This window comes from Theropithecus gelada, chromosome 4 (assembly GCF_003255815.1).
Source record: "Theropithecus gelada isolate Dixy chromosome 4, Tgel_1.0, whole genome shotgun sequence".
In the NCBI taxonomy this organism is placed as follows: Eukaryota; Metazoa; Chordata; class Mammalia; order Primates; family Cercopithecidae; genus Theropithecus; species Theropithecus gelada.
This window is the reverse complement of record NC_037671.1, coordinates 119,071,867-119,092,121: the sequence shown is the minus strand read 5'-3', so window position 1 is coordinate 119,092,121 and position 20,255 is coordinate 119,071,867. Positions and strand designations below refer to the sequence as shown.

Genomic DNA, 20,255 nt, shown 5'->3' with positions numbered 1-20,255 from the left:
TTTCTGAATATTTATATTTTAGAAGAGTAATTAAGTCCAATGTCTTGTTTCAGAAATCCTGTCTACTATGAATAGATGTAGCAAGATCACAGAAATTACAAATCTGTTTTAGATTTCACCAACATTTACTAGCATTAACATGAATCATTCTGAATAATAGATTTACTTATAATCAAAATCCTTATTTAAATAGAAGTGAAAAAAATACCTGTACATATTATTTTATGTACTTCCCAAAACCTTTATACTAAGACTGCAGATAATCTAGACTCTAAGAAACACTGAATTTTCAACTCCCTTTAAAGATGTCTGTTCATAATATTAACCTGTGGATAAATGACTTGGGTATTTTCTAATTGGTTTCATCTCTATGTGATCTTTCTACTTCTGTACATACACTATTGATGTCTACTCCTGGCACTTTATATGCTCATTATCTTTAATGCTAATAATATTCCTGAGAGGCAGTTATCATTATCTCCCCCTTTTAAAGTTGAAGAAGCCATTTCTTTGACAGACTAATTTGACTAAGAGTCTTCTGCTAGTAAAAGGCAGAAATTGAGAATCAAATCCAGATCCATCTGGTTCCAAAGTTTGTAATCATTCTACTTCAGAGAATATAATGAGTTTAATCTAGTGTTTTTATATTTCTTACTTTACCTTTGTAAAATTGTAAGCTCATTAAACACCAAATAAGAAGTACAAACCATAATTCTAAAATGAGGTAAAATTTTTTTAAAAGCATGCCTTTAAACTATCACTGTTTTTATGTCATATTCTTCTTTTGATTTAGCATGAGACACCCAAATGATAGCTAGTTGCTGTTATTGATTTTTTTTGCATTATAATGATTTAATACATATAGTTTAAATTAGAATCTGTGAAATACAGTTTTTAAAAGATTTAAAATATGCCTAAAATTTCCTTTGTTATAGAGTTTAATATAAATTTCAATATAATAATAGATATCAGTATATTCTATAGTGGGTTTTAACAAGTTTGATTTATTGAATTCAGAAAGTGTTTTATTCTAGGTTTACTACACTTTACAGAAATCCAGAGGAAAGAAAATAAAAACGTGAGGACTTCAGTCCACTTCAGCCTTATAAATAAAACTGTTATGTAGTGTTAATAGTTATCTCCTCCCATTTGCAATCTGGGTGGAGGGATAACATTAATATGGATATGTCTAAAAGAAAACCTAAACATCCTTTACCAGCCTGCTTAGCCCAGCCCTAAGGAAAAAACCATGAAAAATACATACTTTTATTCCAACTATAATGATGTAATAATACCAGAGTATAGCAGAACTCCTATATAAATGTTGCTACCATCCTTTTCTGCCCATGCTGGAGTGCAGTGGCGCAATCTTGGCACACTGCAACCTCCGCCTCCCAGATTCAAGCGATTCTCCTGCCTCAGCCTCCTAAGTAGCTGGGATTACAGACACACGCTGCCACGCCCTACTTATTTTTGTATGCTTAGTAGAGACAGTCTTTCACTATGTTGGTCAGGCTGGTCTCGAACTCCTGACCTTGTGATCCGCCCACCTCGGCCTCCCAACGTGCTGGGATTACATGTGTGAGCCACCGCACCCTGCCGCTACCATCCTTTTCTTAGAAAAATTTTCTTTCCTCTTTATGTATTGTCAACAAAACCAGTAACATGTCAGCAATCTTACTTTTCTTCTGACTTTTACCATTTCTGTGCTCTGAGAAATAGTGACAGTAATTTCAGAAAAATCTGATAACGTACAAGGAAGAGTTCCCATCTCTCTGCCAGATTTCTGAAATTTCAGGTGTATGTTGGCATAATTCTCTTTCTAGCATGTGTTTATGAGAGAAAAAGTTGGTGTCTAAATTACAAATTTTCTGACTCAGCTAAAGGTTATAATTGCAGAACTATATATCATCATTATTACACTGGACTTTTATACTTGCTATTAAAAAGTCTTTCTGGCGGGGCATGTTGGCTCACGCTTGTACAGCACTTTGGGAGGCCAAGGCGAGTGGATCACTTGAGGCCAGGAGTTCAAGACCAGCCTGGCCAACATGGCGCAAAACCTGACTCTACAAAATACAATAATTACCCAGGCATGGTGGCGTGTGCCTGTAATCCCAGCTACTCAATGGCTGAGGCACAAGAATCACTTGAACCCCAGAGGCAGAAGCTGCAAGTGAGCCAAGATCATTCCACTGTACTCCAGCCTGGGTGACAGAGTGAGACTGTCTCAAAAAAAAAAGTCTTTCTAATGTAATTATTAATCCTATTATCAATTCATACGAGTTATATGAAAATGTCATCTTAAAGATTAGAATCTCCTGACACTCTTACGCAAAAATACTGTTTGCCTCAAATGCAAACAAAGAAAGTGATCTAGTGAAAGGGGCAAGCAGCAAATAAGTCATATTTTAGTTTTAGAAACTTGGTGTTGGAATAAATCAGCATGTTCTGTATCCGATCATGGGACGTGTGCTCATTAATAGTGAATCTCAACAGGTAATGTTCTAAGCTTAAGTTAAAAGAGTTTACAGTGATACTTTTGTTAATTATAGTTCAGTTTCCCTGAAATTTTAACAGTTACAATTTGTTTTAATTTTAAAGGAAATGTTGGGTGAACTCTTCACTCCTGTAGAAACACCTGAAGCACCAAACAGGGGATTCTTTAAAGGCTTATTTGGAGGTGGTGCACAGTCTCTTGACAGAGAAGAATTATGTAAGTTGATTTATTTAATTCGGATAATATATCTATAAAACAGAAACAAGCCATACGAATTTTTTATACCTGTAAATTATGTTCACTTTTTTCTCTTTGTCACAATTACTATTTCCACGTTTTAACAAAATACATAAAATTATTTTCTGTTATTCTATCCCAAATCAGGGAAATATTTTACTCAAGGAACCAAAATCAGAACAACTTCCGATACTAAAAAGTAATATTCACAACTTTAAGTAAATAATTTAGAAAGTACTTATTTTATTTTCATTAAGTGCGATGTTGTTTTAATGCTATGATTTTCTTTAACTGATAACCTTAACTTTGAAAAGTTTTTACTTTAACATTTAATCTATCTTTCAAAACCTCTAAAAACTATTCTAGTTCATTTAACCTTCGTAATAAAAGAAACCTTCTGGTTCATTTAGTACCTTCCACGTAGTTGATACAAGTAAACAGTTTGTCCTTGAATGAACTAATGAATCAGGGAATGCTTGACCTTTCTTATAAATGGCAGCTATTATCTATCCTTTGAGTTTTTTTCTTTTTTGCTAAAATATTTAGAATTGTTGTTTCATGTTTGTTTGACTAATTAGAAAAACTGTAACATTAAATAGCAGTAAGTAGCAGTGCAATGAATTTTTTTTTTAACTTACCCAGAAGATTGCTCTATAGTTTTATTTCAGCTTTAAAAATGAAGACTGCTTAAGTCAGTGGGGACTGATAATTTGGAATAAAATTCTTACTGAGGAAAATTTATAAAGTTATATAAGACTTAGAAAACGTATTTCTAAAATTTGTTAAAAACATCAAGGAAGTAATCATACAGTAAGGAATTTTCAAGAACAGTATCCATGGGGAAAGAAGCCCAGAGCAGAGAGCCTGGCAACTTGGGGCACTTTGACTCTGCAGTGCTTTGCTAATGAGGCTGAGGTACTAAGCTGTGCTAGGGCTAGCAAGATGGGCTTCCCAGCCTGGCAAGAGTGGGGACCCTGAAATAACTCCTGCTATTTGCAAAGACACCAAAGGACTATGAGAGTAAGGGTGAACTGCGAATAAACTGCCCACGTCCACCTGCCACGTACACACACATGACTTTAAGCTCAGCTTCAAATATCTGGGTGGCCTGTGACATCTTCAGTGTTAATTGTTAATTAAGATTTTTCCAGACTGCTAGAGTCCCTAGCTCCTGGCAGAAGCAAATGAAAAAAATGATCTCAAAAAGAATATAGTGTATTCCGAGTCCTCGAATTATCTCTGCAAATAATTTTTCAAATATGTAGTCATAGATAACCAGGAACATAGATGACCAGAAACCAGTCACAGATAACCAGGAACACTAGGAGTCAACAGCATGATTAATAAAAAAGAAAAGGCAGAAGGATAGGCACTTCACATGTTGGAATTTTCAGACACAGACTATAAAATAATTATTCATAGTTATTGTGTTCAAGAGGATAAATATCATGCCTGAACATTGTTTCAGGTAACTGAAAACTGTAAAAGTCAATAGCAGTAGATGTGAAAAAACCCAGCATGAAATTCTAGACCTGAAATACTCAAAAACTAAAATTAAAAACCCAATAGATAGGCTTAACTACAAATTAGACAAAAGTGAAGAAAGAATTATGTAACTTAAAGATAGGTTAGGAGAAATCATCCAAAATACAGGACAAAGAAACAAACAAAATAAAACATGTAGGAGAGGATTAAAAAAAGAAGTTGCTATGAGAAGATCTAACATATGTTTAGACCTTCTCAAGAAGGAAATAGGACTGCAAAAAAGAATATATATATATATGAATGAAATAAGTCAGAAAACTTTTTAGAATTGATACATGATAGGGATCCACAAATTCGAGAAGCCTAATTAATTCCAGTGATGTTGTTAAAAATTTTCAATTAGCTAATCTCATTAAAATATAGTACACCAGAGACCAAGAGAAAATCTTTAATGTAGCTAGAGAAAAATTATAGGTATTTTTTAACAAATAGAGACTGATACATGACTTCTCAACAGCCAAAGATAGTAAGATGATCCTCTGTATATTGACAGAAAATTATATTGATTCTATTTAATCCATAATTCTATACACAAAAATTCTTTAAGAATGAGACATTTTTAGACAAATAAATAAGTAAACCTCGCCGTCACACTAAAGGGAGTTCTAAAGGGTACACATCAGATAAAAGGAAAATAATCTTGGATGGGATGTCAGAGACAGTGATTTGGAACGAAAGTGATGTGTGCATAAATATAATTAATATAATCTTTATAAACTGCAAAATAAAGGTGTATGGCATATGTATGTATACACACATACACAAACAACAACATGGCCCAAAATATGTCATAACATTAAGGAGTTTAGAAAGAGTAAATGGATTTAAGGTGATCTGAGATTCTTGAATTTTGGGGGAAACTTGTAAAAAGTGTTCATTGGTATTGATAAGTTAAGGATGCATGTAATTTATAGGATAACCTGTAAAACTTAGAAAAATAGACCTTAACTTCCAGATGAATAGCAGATAAATCACAGTCATTCTAAAACAAAGCAAAAAAAGAGAGAATACAAAACAGATGGGATAAACATAGTACCTAAAGCATGGTAGGTTTAACTTAAATATAAATAATGGTAGTAAATGTAGGCAGAATAAATGTTTCAGCTAAAAGACAAAAATTTTTAGACTAAATTTGAAAAGAAAAGAAAGCTGGTGCCGAGGCTCATACCTGCAATCCTGGCACTTTGGAAAGCTTAGCCGGGAGGGTTGCTTGAGACCAGGAGTTTGAGACCAGCCTGGACAACATAACAAGCCCCTGTCTCTACAAAAAATTTAAAAATTTAGTGGTGGTATGCACCTGTAGACCCACTTACTCATGAAGCTGAGGCAGGAGGATCACTTGAGCCCAGGAGTTTGAGGCTATAATGAGCCGTGATCACACTACTGTTGTCCCAGCCTGAGTGACAGGGCAAGAGCCTGTCTCTAAAAATACATTAATTAATTAATTAAATAGAAAGAAATGTACATTGTTTATGGGGACACATATAAAACATAAGGTCACAAAAAGGTTGAAATTTAAAAAGATGGAAAAGCATAAACACAAATGAAGAATCAGCTGGTATAACTGTATTAATATAAGAAAAATTAGACATTAAGGCATTTGAATACACCTACTATTTTGACTTCAAAATATATAAAAACAAATATTGACATAACTAATAGAAGAAACAGTTTCTCAATCATCGTAAGAAGTTCTAAATATAGATTTAATAACAAACAGTTATATCAATTAATAAATCTCAGAGAATTAAAATAACTTCAGTGTATACAATTTGATCACAGTGCAGTTATGCTTGTAATCAATAACAAAGTTTAAATCCTCATGTTTGAAAACAAAGAAATATACTTTGGATAACCCTTGTGTCAAAGAATTTATGACCATTGGTATGTAACTGAAGTAATAATTAAGAGTGAAAATTTTAATCTTAAATACATATTAGTATTTGAAAAAGAAAACGTGAAAATGAGTGAACTCAGCATTCATCTCAAAAAGTTAGAAAAACAGCAAAATAAACCAAATAAAAAAGATTACGGTATTAATGAAATAGTAAAATGCAATACAAAAATTAGCAAAGCTGTCTTAGTTCAGGCTGCTATATCAACATACCATAGACTGGATGGCTTTTGAACAACAGAAGCTTATTTCTTACAGCTCTGGAGGTTGGAAGTTTGAGACCAAGGTGCCAGCAGGATTGAGTTGTTTGGGGGCCCTATTCCTGGCTTGCAGACAGCCTTCTGGCTGCATTCTCACCTGGGGGAAAGAGAGCAAGCTACCTCTCTGGCCCCTTTTTAAGGGCTTTAATCCCATTGATGAGGACAGTACCCTTATTACCTCCCAGAGGTCCCATTCTGACATTACGTTAGGGAAGGATTTCAACATATGACTGGGTGGGGAGGGGGCACAACTGTTCAGTGCATAACAAAAGCCGAAGTTGATTCTCTGAGAGTCTAATAAAAATGATAAACCTCTTGTGAAACCGAGCACAAAAAAAGAAATGCATAAGTAGATGCTATTAGGAAAAAAAAAAAAAAAGGAATGACACTGAAGGTAAAAATAAGAGAATGTAACGTGTAACTTTATTTTTCATGGAATTTTATAAATTACAACAACGAAAATGGACAAAAAGATAAAAACCCTAATAGTACTATAACTATCAGACATTGAAACCATCATTTTAAACCTTTCTACAAGTAAACTTCTGGTACAAATTGGACTTCACTAATACTTCTCCCAAATATTTAGGGAAAAAATAACTCTCACACAAACTTCCAAAAGATAGGAAAAAATAGGTACACTCATCAGCTTATTTTATGAGGCTAACACAACCTTGATACCAAAAACCAGAATAGTATTAGAAAGGAAAAAACAAAGACAAAAATCATTTATAGATAGAAAATTTGAAATAAAATATTAAGATAGCAAATAATATGTAATGAAGATAATATACCAAGACCAAGTTTGGTTTATACCAGGAATTCAAAGTTGATTTGTCATTTAAAATTTCAGTAGCAATTCCTGATAGAGACTCCTAGAAACTAAATTGCAAATGTCACTCTTAATGTAGGAATATTAAATATTAAAAACTTTCCCTTTGAAATTAGGGATGACACATAATGCCCACTATTAACACATACATTCAGCATTCTTTTCAAGTCCCTAGAGGGTGTGGAAAGGGAAGAAAAAATGAAGTACTATAATAGAAAACAAAAAACAAAACAGTCATTTGCAAATGATTGATATGATGACATATTTAGAAGAACCAAAAGAATCTATAGCTAAATTGTTAGAAATAACAGAGGTTACCAAACTTACTAGATGTAATCATATACAAAAATAAAATTTAATTCATATTAACAATCATAAAAGATGAAATGTTTAAAATTACTCTTTGTATTAGTTTTCTGTTGCTGCTATAACAAATTACCACAAAATTACTAGCTTAAAAGAACCCAAATGTATTATCTTACAATTCCATAGGTTAGAAATCAACACAGGTCTTATGGGTGTTCCCAGGGCTGTGTTTCTTGTTTGAGGTTTCAGGGGAGAATCCATTTCCTTGCCTTTTTTAGCTTCTAGAGACCATCCACTTTCCTTGGCTTCTGGTCCCATTGTCAATATTCAAGGCCAACAACCTTGCATATCTCTATTTTTCTGAAAGCCACATCTCTTTCTGCCCACAACAGAAAAAAAAAAAAAAAAAAAAAAAAACCTCTTTGCTTTTAAGGACCCATGTGATTAGGTTAGGCTCACCTAGATAATGCAAGATGAACTCTGTATCTGGGTCCTTAGTCATATCTGCATGGCATAATCACAGGTTCCAGGGATTAGAATGTAGCCATCTGTGGGGGAAGGGAGACATTACTCTGCCTATCACCCATAGTGTTTCTTTTAATTCAGTACCTAGAAATAAATCTTAACAGAACATGTTCAGAATCTCCATGGGAAAAATAGAAAATTAGAAAACTTTGTTGAGAGAAGTTAAAGATTTAAACAAATGAATGAGTATACCATGTTCATGGAATGGAAGATTCAATAAAAGATACCAATGCTCTCAAAACTGGTGCGTGTATGTATATATACACATATACAGTTAATGCAGTTCTAATCAAAATCCTTCCAAAAATGTATATCTAATTATCTCAAAACTGATGTGTGTATGTATATATACACATATACAGTTAATGCAGTTCTAATCAAAATCCTTCCAAAAATGTATAGCTAATTATAAGTTTTATATGCATATTCAAAGAGCTCTTACCACTTCTATTTTACATAGGAAAGGAGGCTCTACCCAGGGAAATTGGGCAAGAAAAGCAAGTAAGAGGCATGCAAATTGGAATGGAAGAAGTAAAACTGTCTGTATTTGCAGATGTAATCTTATCTATAGAAAATCCTAAGGAATCCACACAAAAATAATTATAGCTAATAAACAGTTTCAGCAAGGTTGCAGGATACAAGATCAATATAGAAAATGAATTGCATTTCTATACACAAGCAATGACTAATTCATAAATGAAATTAACAGTTTCATTTATAGTAGTATCAAAAAGATAAACCAGTTAGAAATAATTTAACCAAAGAAGTATAAGACATATACAGTAAAAACTTCAAAATATCATTTTGAGAAACCAAGATGTAAGTCAGTGGACCAACATCTCACGTTCATGAATTAGAATACTTAACATTGTTAAGATGGCAGTATCCACAAATTGATCTACACATTTAGCACAATTCCTATCAAAATCATAACTTTTTTTTTCAGAAAGCAATAAGCTGTTCTTAAAATTCAAATGAAAATTCAAAGAATTCAAAATAGCCACACACACACACACACACAAATATTGAAAAAGAAAAATGCTGGAGGGACTAAAACATTCTATTTTCAAAACTTACTACAAAGCTATAGTCATCAAGACAGTGTGGTACTACCATAAAGATAAATAAAGTTGAGAGTCCAGAAATAAGCTCATCCATTTATGGTCAATTGATTTTTTAAAAGGATGCCAAGAAAATTATGTGGCCAAAGAATGGTCTTCTCAACAAGTGATGTTGGAATAACTAGATAGTCACCTGCAAAAAAAAAAAAAAAAAAAAAAAAAAAAAAAAAAAAAAACGATGTTGGGCCCCAGCTTCACGCCACACACAAAAATTAATTCAAAATGGCTCAAAGATCTCAATATAAGAGCTAAAACTGTAAGTCTTAGAAGAAAACAGGTATAAATTTGCATAACCATGGATTAGGCAGTGGTTTCTAAGATATGACACCTAAATCACAAGCAACCAAAGGAAAAAAAATATTGATTGGAATTTATCAAAATTTAAAACTTTGTGCTTCAAAGAATACTATCAAGAAAGTGAAAAGATGATCCAAAGAATGCGATGAATTATCTGCAAATCACATACCTGTTATCAGATTAGGTCTAGTGTCCACAATATATTAAGAACTCTTAAGAAGACAAATAGATCAATTTTTAGGTGGATCTGTGTAATAGTCTATTCTGATGCTACTAATAAAGACATACCCAAGACTAGGTAATTTATAAAGAAAAAGACATTTAATAAACTCACAGTTCCATATGGCTGGTGAGGCCTCACAAACATGGCGGAAGGCCAAGGAGGAGCAAAGGCACATCTTACATTGCAGCAGGCAAGAGAGCATGTGCAGGGGAGCTGCCCTTTATAAAAGCATAAGACCTGATCTTGTGAGACTTACTCTTATGGGAACAGCATGGGAAAACCTGCCCCCATGATTCAGTTACCTCCCACTGGGTCTTTCCCATGACACATGGGGATTATGGGAGCTACAATTCAAAATGAGATTTGGGTGGGGACACAGCCAAACCATATCAACCTCAATAGATATTTATCCAAAGAAAATATACAAATGACAAATGAATGCATGAAAAGATCTTCAACATCATTTGTCATTAGGGAAATGCAAGTCAAATCCACAATGTGATACCACTTCACACTTACTAGGATGGATGTCATCAAAAAGATTCACAATAACAAATGTTGGCAAGAATGTGGAGATATTGGAACCCTCATATATTATTGGTCAAAATGTAAAATGATGCACCCTCTTTGGTAAACTCTGATGGTTCCTTAAAAAACTAAACATACAGTTATCACATCACCCAGCTATCCTATGCCTAGGCATATACCCAAGAAAATTGAAAACATGCATTTACCCAAATATTTGTATAACTGTTCATAGTAGCTTTATTCATAATAGCCAAAAAGTAGAAACAACCCAGATGTCCATCAGCTGATGAATGAATAAGCAAAATATACTTTATCCATAAAATGATATGTTATTCAGCCATAATAAGGGATGAAGTACTGATGCATGATACAGCATCAATAACCTTTGACATTACTCTCAGTGAAAGAAGCCAGCTCAAAAGGCCACCTATTGTATGAATCCATTTAAATGAAATACTCAGAATAGGCAAATTTATAGAGACAGAGAGTAGATTAGTGATTGCCAAGAACTGCAAAGAGTGGAAATGGAAAGTGGCTGCTAACAGGCCTGGAGCTTCTTTTGCAGTGATGAGATGCTCTGGAATTCATTAGTGGTGATGGTGATTCACAGCCTTGTGAATAAAGTAAAAATCACCAATGTATTCACTTTAAAGGAGCAAATGTGGTATATGAGTTATATTTAAAGAAAAAGGAAAGAAAGAAATGTAAGCTGAGGAACCAGGAAACTTGGGGTTAGCCTTTAAAGAATTTAAGACTTTTACAGTGATCTAAGTGTTAGGTAAAAAAAAATCTGGATAGCAAAAGGAAAGAAAAGAGTGAATCCCAAGATCTTTTGAAGGAATAATGTGATCCATTTGGTAAGTGACAAGATAAATGGAGAAAAAGAAAAGAATATAGCATGCCTATAATTTTTGGAGACTGAAATAGACTACTAAATAAATTATTTAATTATCTTTACTTCTGAGCCTAAGCATAGTATATTTTTAAGTAAGAGGAAGTGTGGAGTAAATAAACATAATCAAATCGGTATATTTAAATTTAAATCTGTATATTTGAAGCTAAATATCTTTATCTTTCATTTTTTGCATACAAAAGAGCAGTTTTTGCCATTATATAAATTGGTATCAATATACCTATTATGTGTTTCATTAAATATTTACCAGCTCCTTTTTTGCATAAGTCCTGCTGTATGAACTAGTATAGAGTATTTAATGTACATTGTGTTTTTTCATGTTTGAAAAAGTATCTAAAAATTATTAAACCAATATTAAACCAACAAAAGAAAGCATGTATTAAGCGTATTTCACTTCATAATTTTATTTCAATTATATTACCACTCAATCCAAAAATTGTATTTTAATGCTATCATGTAGTAGGATTTTATATTAGTAAAATTTTCATGTTTTGAGTTATACTTTCATTTATCAAATGTGTTCAGTTGGAGAATCGTCCTCGGGAAAGGCTTCAAGGAGCCTTGCACAGCATATTCCTGGCCCTGGTGGCATTGAAGGTGTGAAAGGGGCAGCCTCTGGAGTTGTCGGTGAATTAGCACGAGCCAGGTTGGCACTAGATGAAAGAGGACAGAAACTTGGCGATCTGGAAGAAAGAACTGCGGCCATGTTATCAAGTGCAGAGTCATTTTCTAAACATGCTCATGAGGTACGACTCTCAAACAGATATTTGAACAAAAAGCCCTAGATAAAGCAAGTGTGAATGTTATTTTATTTTTATAGCTATTCTACACACATGAATTTGCATATATTCATTGTATAATGGCAAATTCCTAATTTTTGCCACCAGAGGGAACCATACAGGAATGTATCTCCGGCCGGGCGCGGTGGCTCAAGCCTGTAATCCCAGCACTTTGGGAGGCCGAGGCGGGCGGATCACGAGGTCAGGAGATCGAGACCATCCTGGCTAACATGGTGAAACCCCGTCTCTACTAAAAATACAAAAAACTAGCCGGGCGTGGTGGCGGGCGCCTGTAGTCCCAGCTACTCGGGAGGCTGAGGCCGGAGAATGGCGTGAACCTGGGAGGCGGAGCTTGCAGTGAGCCGAGATCGCGCCACTGCACTCCAGCCTGGGTGACACAGCGCGAGACTCCGTCTCAAAAAAAAAAAAAAAAAAAAAAAAAGGAATGTATCTCCAATAGCCTTTGGTTTCTTACTATAAGATTATAAATTTTGAAGGAACCTGCCCACCTTCAGGGTTTTGGTAAGAAAGCTAGCAGCTTTGCAACTACAACTATTCCTTAAGGAATGCAATACCAATATTAATTTTTATTTATTTTTATTTATTTTTTATTTTTTTTTGAGACGGAGTCTCACTCTGCTGCCCAGGCTTGAGCGCAGTGGTGCGATCTCGGCTCACTGCAAAGTCCACCTTCTGGGTTCACCTCATTCTCCCTGAGCCTCCCGAGTAGCTGGGACTACAGGCGCCCGCCACCACACCCAGTTAATTTTTTTTATTTTTAGTAGAGATGGGGTTTCACCGTGTTAGCCAGGATAGTCTCCGTGTTAGCCTTGGCCTCCCAAAGTGCTGAGATTACAAACGTGAACCACCGCGCCTGTCCCAATGTTAATTTTTCTTAATGCCTCAGAGTCTACTACCACTTTGTCCTAGAGAAAGATATAATTTGCCTCCTTGAGTCTTCCAGGTAGATATAAATAACTAAAATTGACAAACCTTTTTATTTAAATAAATAATACTAAGTCCGCCTTGTGGACCAATTCATATGGAGGAGTAAAGAGGTGCATTTTGAAATGGGGGACCTAGGAAGTCATGATAGAGCTCAGAGACATATGCTGTAAAGTAGGGATCCCCAATTGGTCCCCTTACACCACACTGTGCTCTTAAAAAGCTGAATTTAAAAGTCTTTACAGGAAATTCACATTTTTCTTTTTGACACACAGGCCTGCCTTTCCTTGATGCTTTACACTAGGTTACTTCACACATCTAGTTCCTAGGTAGGCCCTTGAGGACATTTTGAATTTGTCTGAAGAAACAATTTTAAGGTTGTTTTTATATTTGAGCACCCAATTAGTAGTGATAACTCTTTTTTAAATTTTTCAATCAAAAGTCATTTTCTCCTTGCTCAAAAATCCAGAAACCTAGAATGCATGAAGAGGTAACTTGACGTGGAAGATATTTGTCTAGGGCTTCAGAGAGGTTCAGAGATCCTTTATGATTACTTGTACTATACCCACAGGCACCTCACATACAGGCTAGTGATGGTCAATCTAGGTCAGGATTTTTGTTGTCATAACCCTACACCCAATTGTATGATCTCCACAGCATGTAGCACTTCAGTCAATTTTGGAATATATTCACACTCTGAATATTTAGGAAAGAACTTAATCTTACACTGATAGCTTTCCCTTCTACCAATTGTTCTTGAGCTGTATTTCAGAGTCTAAGGAAGACAGTACATTGAGGTAGTTACAATCACAGGTTCTTTAATTAGACTACCTGGGCACAAATTCCATTTTCACCACTGCATTACCTTGGGCAACCCCTAGAAGCTTCAGTGTCATGTATTAAATGGAGAGAAAAACAATGCCTAGCCCAAGAATGGTTGTGACTGAAATCAAGTAGGGAACTTGTGTCATGCAGTGTCTGGCTCAGAGTAGATGCTCAGTAAATTTGAGATGGCAGTAGGAGTAGCATTTTCAACCTTTAATTCCCCAGTTCTTCAAGCATTATTTTTAATTCATAGTACAAAATAAAAATTATCTTACTTTTATATTACTAGCTTAGGTCACCAAATTATGTCACATTTCTAAGCAATCTGAGGAATTCTAGGCTAGTTCTTAATGGATATCGTATTTTTTCCTCTAAACAGAATAGTTCTTACTGCTTTCAATAAGTTGATTTCAAGTAAGCAATATAGTAGCACTACAGAATATTGCAGAATGACATAATGTTTTGGAAAAATACAGAAATCACTTATAGCTTATAAAGGTTATTGTTCTGGCATTTTAAAAACATGTTTTTCTTATTTTTTTTCCCCTTTAGATTATGTTGAAATACAAAGATAAGAAGTGGTACCAGTTCTGACAACCAGAATCCAATAAGTCCAACTTCAGCCAGAAGGAAAAAAGTTTTCCATTTTTATTACATTATTTAAAAAAGTTAACTTTAAAGGGATGTTCATCACTGAATACTGTTCTTTCCTAGCACAATCATGCACTGTTTTACCTCAGTCATGTGGCTTTAACTGAGGAGTGTTCACACGCACTCGAAATGGAGTATATGATGTGTGCCAGTTATGAGTAGACAATTTGGGAATTAAACAGGTCACACGTGACAGATGAAGAAACCAAGGGGGATTCTGAGGAGACCTGGTGCAGGGACTAATCCTGGATCATTCCTGTATTAAACTTTCATATGCCAAAAGGGTTTGTGCCATTTTATCTGCCGTCAGTGTTTGACCTGTTTGGGGCAGAGGCAATAAGTCAGAAGTCTTGAAGCTGAAATAGTTATATATGTGTCATTGGACTGGATTATAAGCAGCTGTCTTGGACTTTCCCTCTCTTAACACTGACTGGTCATCAGTATCATTAATGAAAAAGAAACAAACTGTTATCATCTCTTTAGACAAATAAGCTGAATGGTGGGCTTTAAATAGTAAAAACATACACATAGTTGACTTGTGTATGAGCTACTCTTGGATTCTTGTTATTATAGACTTGTATTTAGTTCATATTTTGTCAAAAGCAAAACAAGAAGATACATCACTTTTCATTGAAAAGAAAAGTGTAGAGCATGACTGAATTGCTCATCATTCTGGGAGTTTCCATGTAGTGGCTATGCAGTGTGGAAAGTGAGAAAAACCTCCATTGTGGTGAGGAGAATACTTCAATGTCCCTTGTCCTTGTTCTCATTAATTCAGCTAAAGGTGGATTTGACCAAAATAACACTGGTTAAATTTGTAGAAATGTTGAAATTGGCTATGTTTTTAATTTTGCTTGAATTTTTATAAAATGTTTAACCAAATGTACCTTTGCATTCTTTAATTAAAATTGCTTAAAAAAAAAAACCTTTCATTATTTCAGTAAAATGCTCAGCTCCCTTTTTAAAATGCCCTTTATTTGCTAACTGTTCCAATACACTCAGGTGATGAGCCAATTAAATCTTAGTGCACATGCTATCGCATGGAAAATTACAAGCATCTGTTGTCAATAATTATATAAGAGTTTAGTCTGATGACCTACAAAATATTTTCTGTATAAATATTCTATAAATCTGTACATATCCTTTCAAGGTTTCAAAAAGCCAAAAAGAAAGGAAAATATGTACACTGTGATAACTAAATTATTTCTGTATTGAAATATAATACAATTCGAGACCAGCAATGGACAATGAATGATTGTTTCATAGACTAGCATTATGGACAGGAAAGAAACCACCTAGTAGATCTAGAAGTAAGCAATCTCAGAATACAGACTAATCTAAGATGATTATTGATTGTTGTTAAAGCAACCCAGCAGAAGCGAAATGGAAGCATTAAAATTAATGTTAATGAAATTTAAATATTGTCTTCTATAAAAAATTCCTTTAAATTATTTTGTTTTTTCATTAAGAGATAATCAGAACACAAATTGATAGTAAACAAGATGGTTGTTTTTCTACTCCATATGATCATTAAAGGAATGTGTCAGACATCTTTTTCATACAGTCTGTTATGCATATTTTCCTCTACTCTTCATTAATAAAGCTTTTATGTTTACATTTTATAACATGCACTACTAGATACAAAAGTTTACATCAAAGTTTACTTTAAATATCATTTGGTAGGGACTAAATATGTGTGATACAGATAATTGATCAAGCCAAAAGAAATATTTTTTAAATAAGCCCTATTCAAAAGTTTTTGAATTTATAGAAAGTACCAATGAATAGCATATTTCTGTTTAGTTAATGTCAGCTGTCTGAACATTCAGCAGCTTATAAATTGCTTAATTTGTGTTATCATCCAATAAACCCATAGTTCCATGATATGTCACAGGAAGTGTTAGGTCCTATTTTAAAGGTACAGTTTTGTGAATGTCATCAATAAAATCAACAGTTATGGATTTGAAGAAGTTGAAAAACATTATGTAGATTAATATACTGATTGGTTCCCTATCTCTGTGGAAGGTCATATTAGCTGCAGTTATTTAATTCGCTGTGTTATTTTGTGTTATATAACACAAATGTATTTGTATATTAACTTCATTTTTACTGTCATTTTTCCTGTTGTATACAAAATGAACTAATCTTGTAATTATTTTCAAATATAAAAGTATATACATTTACCTTACATAGATTTCCAAGATTTTGTAAGAAAATCTTAAGTCAGTGTTTTGAGTTATTTAATTTTTAAATTAATCTACAAATTATGCACAACAAACGGGAGACTCAGTTAGGATTAGAAAGCTTGAAGTATGTTTGAGTGTAGGAAATAAGCTTCTTAGAGTTATACTTGATTCCGTCTGTAGATAAGAGACAGTCTGCAGTAATAACTAACCCAGGGAATTTATTGTAATTTGAGAGGTAACATCTCTATTTTTTTTTCTTTCTAAATACTAAGAAAGTAATAGTCACCAGCAAGCCACGATTTCAGGAAAACTGACCAAAAAAAAAAATAAAGTCAAAATAGAAAATATCAGAGAAATGAAAGATTTTTATGTGCCCTCTCCATATCCTCATTGTTTTGTTGCATTTGTCCTTGACTGTAAAATCCTTGAAGTATTCATGATTAGTAGTTTGTAAGTAGGAAGTGGTTTTTCCGTGTGTACCATATATCCAGTCATTTCAGTTTTCAAACTAAAAACCATATATATTTGCTGAGAAAGTTATTTGAAATCTTATATTCTGACAAATTCTGTACATTACATCCATTTAAAGTTTTGCATAATCTTAACACTTTTGCTTTGCATTTCAATTGTACAAAGTGTTTCCAAAAAAATGGGTATAGATTCGACTGAGCTATTACTAACTTCTCCATTTGATTTTTTATGGATGTGAAAAATGCTGCTACTTGTCTGTGTTATTATGTGTAAGTATATTACAATTTAATTAAGTACAGTAGTTTAAAGAACGAAGCAATTTTTTTTTGGCTTAGAACTTCTTAATTGTAGGTTCCTCTGAAGCTATTTCATGTAGATATGTGAGTGTTTTAAACAAGTCTGAAAGTGTTACATACTTTTAGGTTCAGGGGTGCTGGGGAAACAGCTGAGGAAAGGAAGAATATGTGGAAGACACCACGGAGTTCAAAGTTTTACCCTGAGTTCTATCTTCCATATATGTTTTGCTTAAGGCATTTCTCATGTGACATTAGAAAAGCTATATCCAAAGGTAAATTTTTTGTGGCAAAGGTTTATTTTACACTTTAACTTTTGGGATTTTATTTGTTTCAGCAAAATAAAGAGCACTGAACTTTAAACTTGAATTTTTTCTGCACTTTTTTAGGTAATGAAAACTTTTTATTATCATTTAATCCACATTGCTCAGTTTAAACCAAGTGATACATGTGTATAAAACATACCAAAATCATGAATATGCTGCTAGCTGTACCTTAAATAAACTGATCAGTTTTAAAACCTTTAATAGGGTTTTATATAGATTTAAAAAATAGTAAAATAATCTGCTGTATGTTTCAGTGTTCTTGGTCTTAAATTATTGCAACACTTTCAGATTTGTTTTAAGATCACACAGTAACATGTTATATTTATACATACTGCTAGAAAATATACTTTTAGTTTTAAAATGGAATTTTTATAAATGTACTTTAATTTTAAAAATGGTGAACTTGTTAAGTTTAAGTCAAAGTACTTAAAAAGTATGTATATTATCCATACAAAAAGTTATGTTTTACGCTTATAATAAGAAATACTGGTATCTCATATCGAGATACAATTAATTTAAAAAAAATCATACATCATTTAAAAATCTTCACACATGAACAGGAAAGATATCATTTCTGTGCTTTAAAAAACCCTCTATTGAGCATTTTCAAATATTAATTTTATTTTGGGGGAAAATGCCCACAACAATAATTGCAAGATCTCTCTCAATAGCTTCAGCTTGCTGTTGGATGCCTACCTTAACTATTGTTTTAAAATATAGATATATATATATATATATTTAAAATAGTTTTCCAGGTATTTTCTTCTACCTTTTTTAAAAATAAATTTCCAAAAATGAAAACAGAGTTTATGTATTTTTGTCAATGAAGGTTTTTATTTTGTAGTTTATAGAATTTGTTCCTTATCAGTTTGATACTTGATCAACATTCTTAGACTTTTTAATCTGTATTTACTTTGGGGGATAAAAAAGCACTCCTATATCTTAAATGTCCTTTTTTTTTTCTTTTCCCTTTTAGGGTATTTGTTCTCTTGGATTGAAATGTATGCCCACAGATTTTTCTTTTCATTTGAAAATGAATGTGAAGATACGGTTTACAGCTTTTGTTAATTGCACTTTTCATCACTCTGATCAATTTCTTGTAAAGTGCTATGGGGATTATTTTTCTTGTGAATATTAATGATTTTACTACTGCCTCCGAAGTTTTAAAAAAGGTTCTGTAGACAGAAAACAGTTGTTGCAATCAAAAATAACCAAAAAAAAAAAAAAAGAAAAAAAGGAGAAACTGGCTTACCTTTCTCAGATGAATTAAATGATTTCAATAACTTCCCAATTACCAGGGTTATAACATTGCTTTCTTCAGTTACTAATACAAATTAATTTTAACAATATAGGCACAATTCATTTACAAATTGAGTACAGTAGTCCAGGGCTACATGTAAGTGGTCTCTTTATTCTTTACATCAGGAAAATCATGAATGTCAGTTTTGCCAGTATTTTACAATGAGACTCATCGTTTAAAATTTTATAGTGTATGTCATGTAAATAAACCAGTATTTATTGTAGGTTGTTTGACTCAGGCATTTCAAATGGATATAGGTTAATGGCAATGGAATCCTGTTTATTTGGTAGGTTTTTTTTTTAACTTTTGCAATTTGTTTTGTGTTGTCTAAACTTTGCTTCAACTGAAGACATTGTAAGGAGTTGAAAATAGAATCAACATAGCAATGGAAAGCAATGCAAAGAGGGTAAATCATGTTTTAATTTTTTTAACTTTTTTTTTTTTTTTTGTAAATAAATAGTACCGTGATATGTTAGGTGTGACCTCTGTTCCACATGATAGTTAGAACCAGAAAAACACTTTTGCTTTCTAGTTATACTATTGGTTCATTGTAAATGCATTACCAAAAGACAATATGAAAAAGAGCAAGATTAAGTTTTTCTAACATTGTCCACTTCAGGGGCAAGCATGCTTGGTATAGAGCTCTAGCTTGTGTATACCTTAAACTGTAACTTGCAGGTGTTTTTCAGTTGCTGCACTTTTTATTTAATCTTGCTCAGTCCCAGTAACTATCTGAAAGGTAATTGCTGGAATATGCATTTTGAAATACGGTTTAAAAAAATCTGTGTATTGTTTCATCTAAAAAGAAAAGCAGTATTGCAAACACTAAAAACGTGTTACACTTTGTAGTTATTTTGCATTCCTGTACTTTACAAACTGTCATCACAGCAAAAAGTTTAAAATTAGGTAATGAAATATTTTTGTAAATAAATACCGTTAAGCTGGTATTTTAAAAAATGTATTATAAATTAATGTTTCTGGAAAATGTTCATATATATGTATATGAATGTCTCTTTATGCTGAAGGGCTCTGATTGGGCAAAATAAAATACTCTAATCTCTCCTGAAACTAAACAAGCCCCTTTTCCTGGAAAATTTGTTCTAATTTTTTCTGAATTATGGAATTAATCTATTAATAACCCAAGAAAATAATTGATAAAAAAACAGATTTCCACATTTACTGAAAGTGAAGCTAATCATATAACTCAGGTAACACCAACTATATTTTTCTTGACTATCTGGAGTTTTTGGTGAAAAACACCTACCCCTGTGTTGGGTGGATGGAGAGTAAAGGAGACA

The 20,255-nt window shown here is 33.2% G+C and overlaps 1 protein-coding gene across 3 annotated transcripts in view; it reads left to right on the top strand.

The window, feature by feature from the left end:
- The window catches only part of STXBP5 (syntaxin binding protein 5), a 194,690-nt gene extending 174,668 nt beyond the window's left edge, over nt 1-20,022 (top strand). For all 3 annotated transcript variants that reach the window (XM_025382961.1, XM_025382960.1, XM_025382962.1), the window contains 3 exons: nt 2,605-2,716; nt 11,707-11,927; nt 14,283-20,022. In XM_025382961.1, coding sequence (XP_025238746.1) covers nt 2,605-2,716; nt 11,707-11,927; nt 14,283-14,324 — 375 coding nt within the window. In that variant the 3' untranslated portion in view covers nt 14,325-20,022. The remainder of the gene's footprint in view (nt 1-2,604; nt 2,717-11,706; nt 11,928-14,282) is intronic.
- Nucleotides 20,023-20,255: the final 233 nt, after the last annotated feature.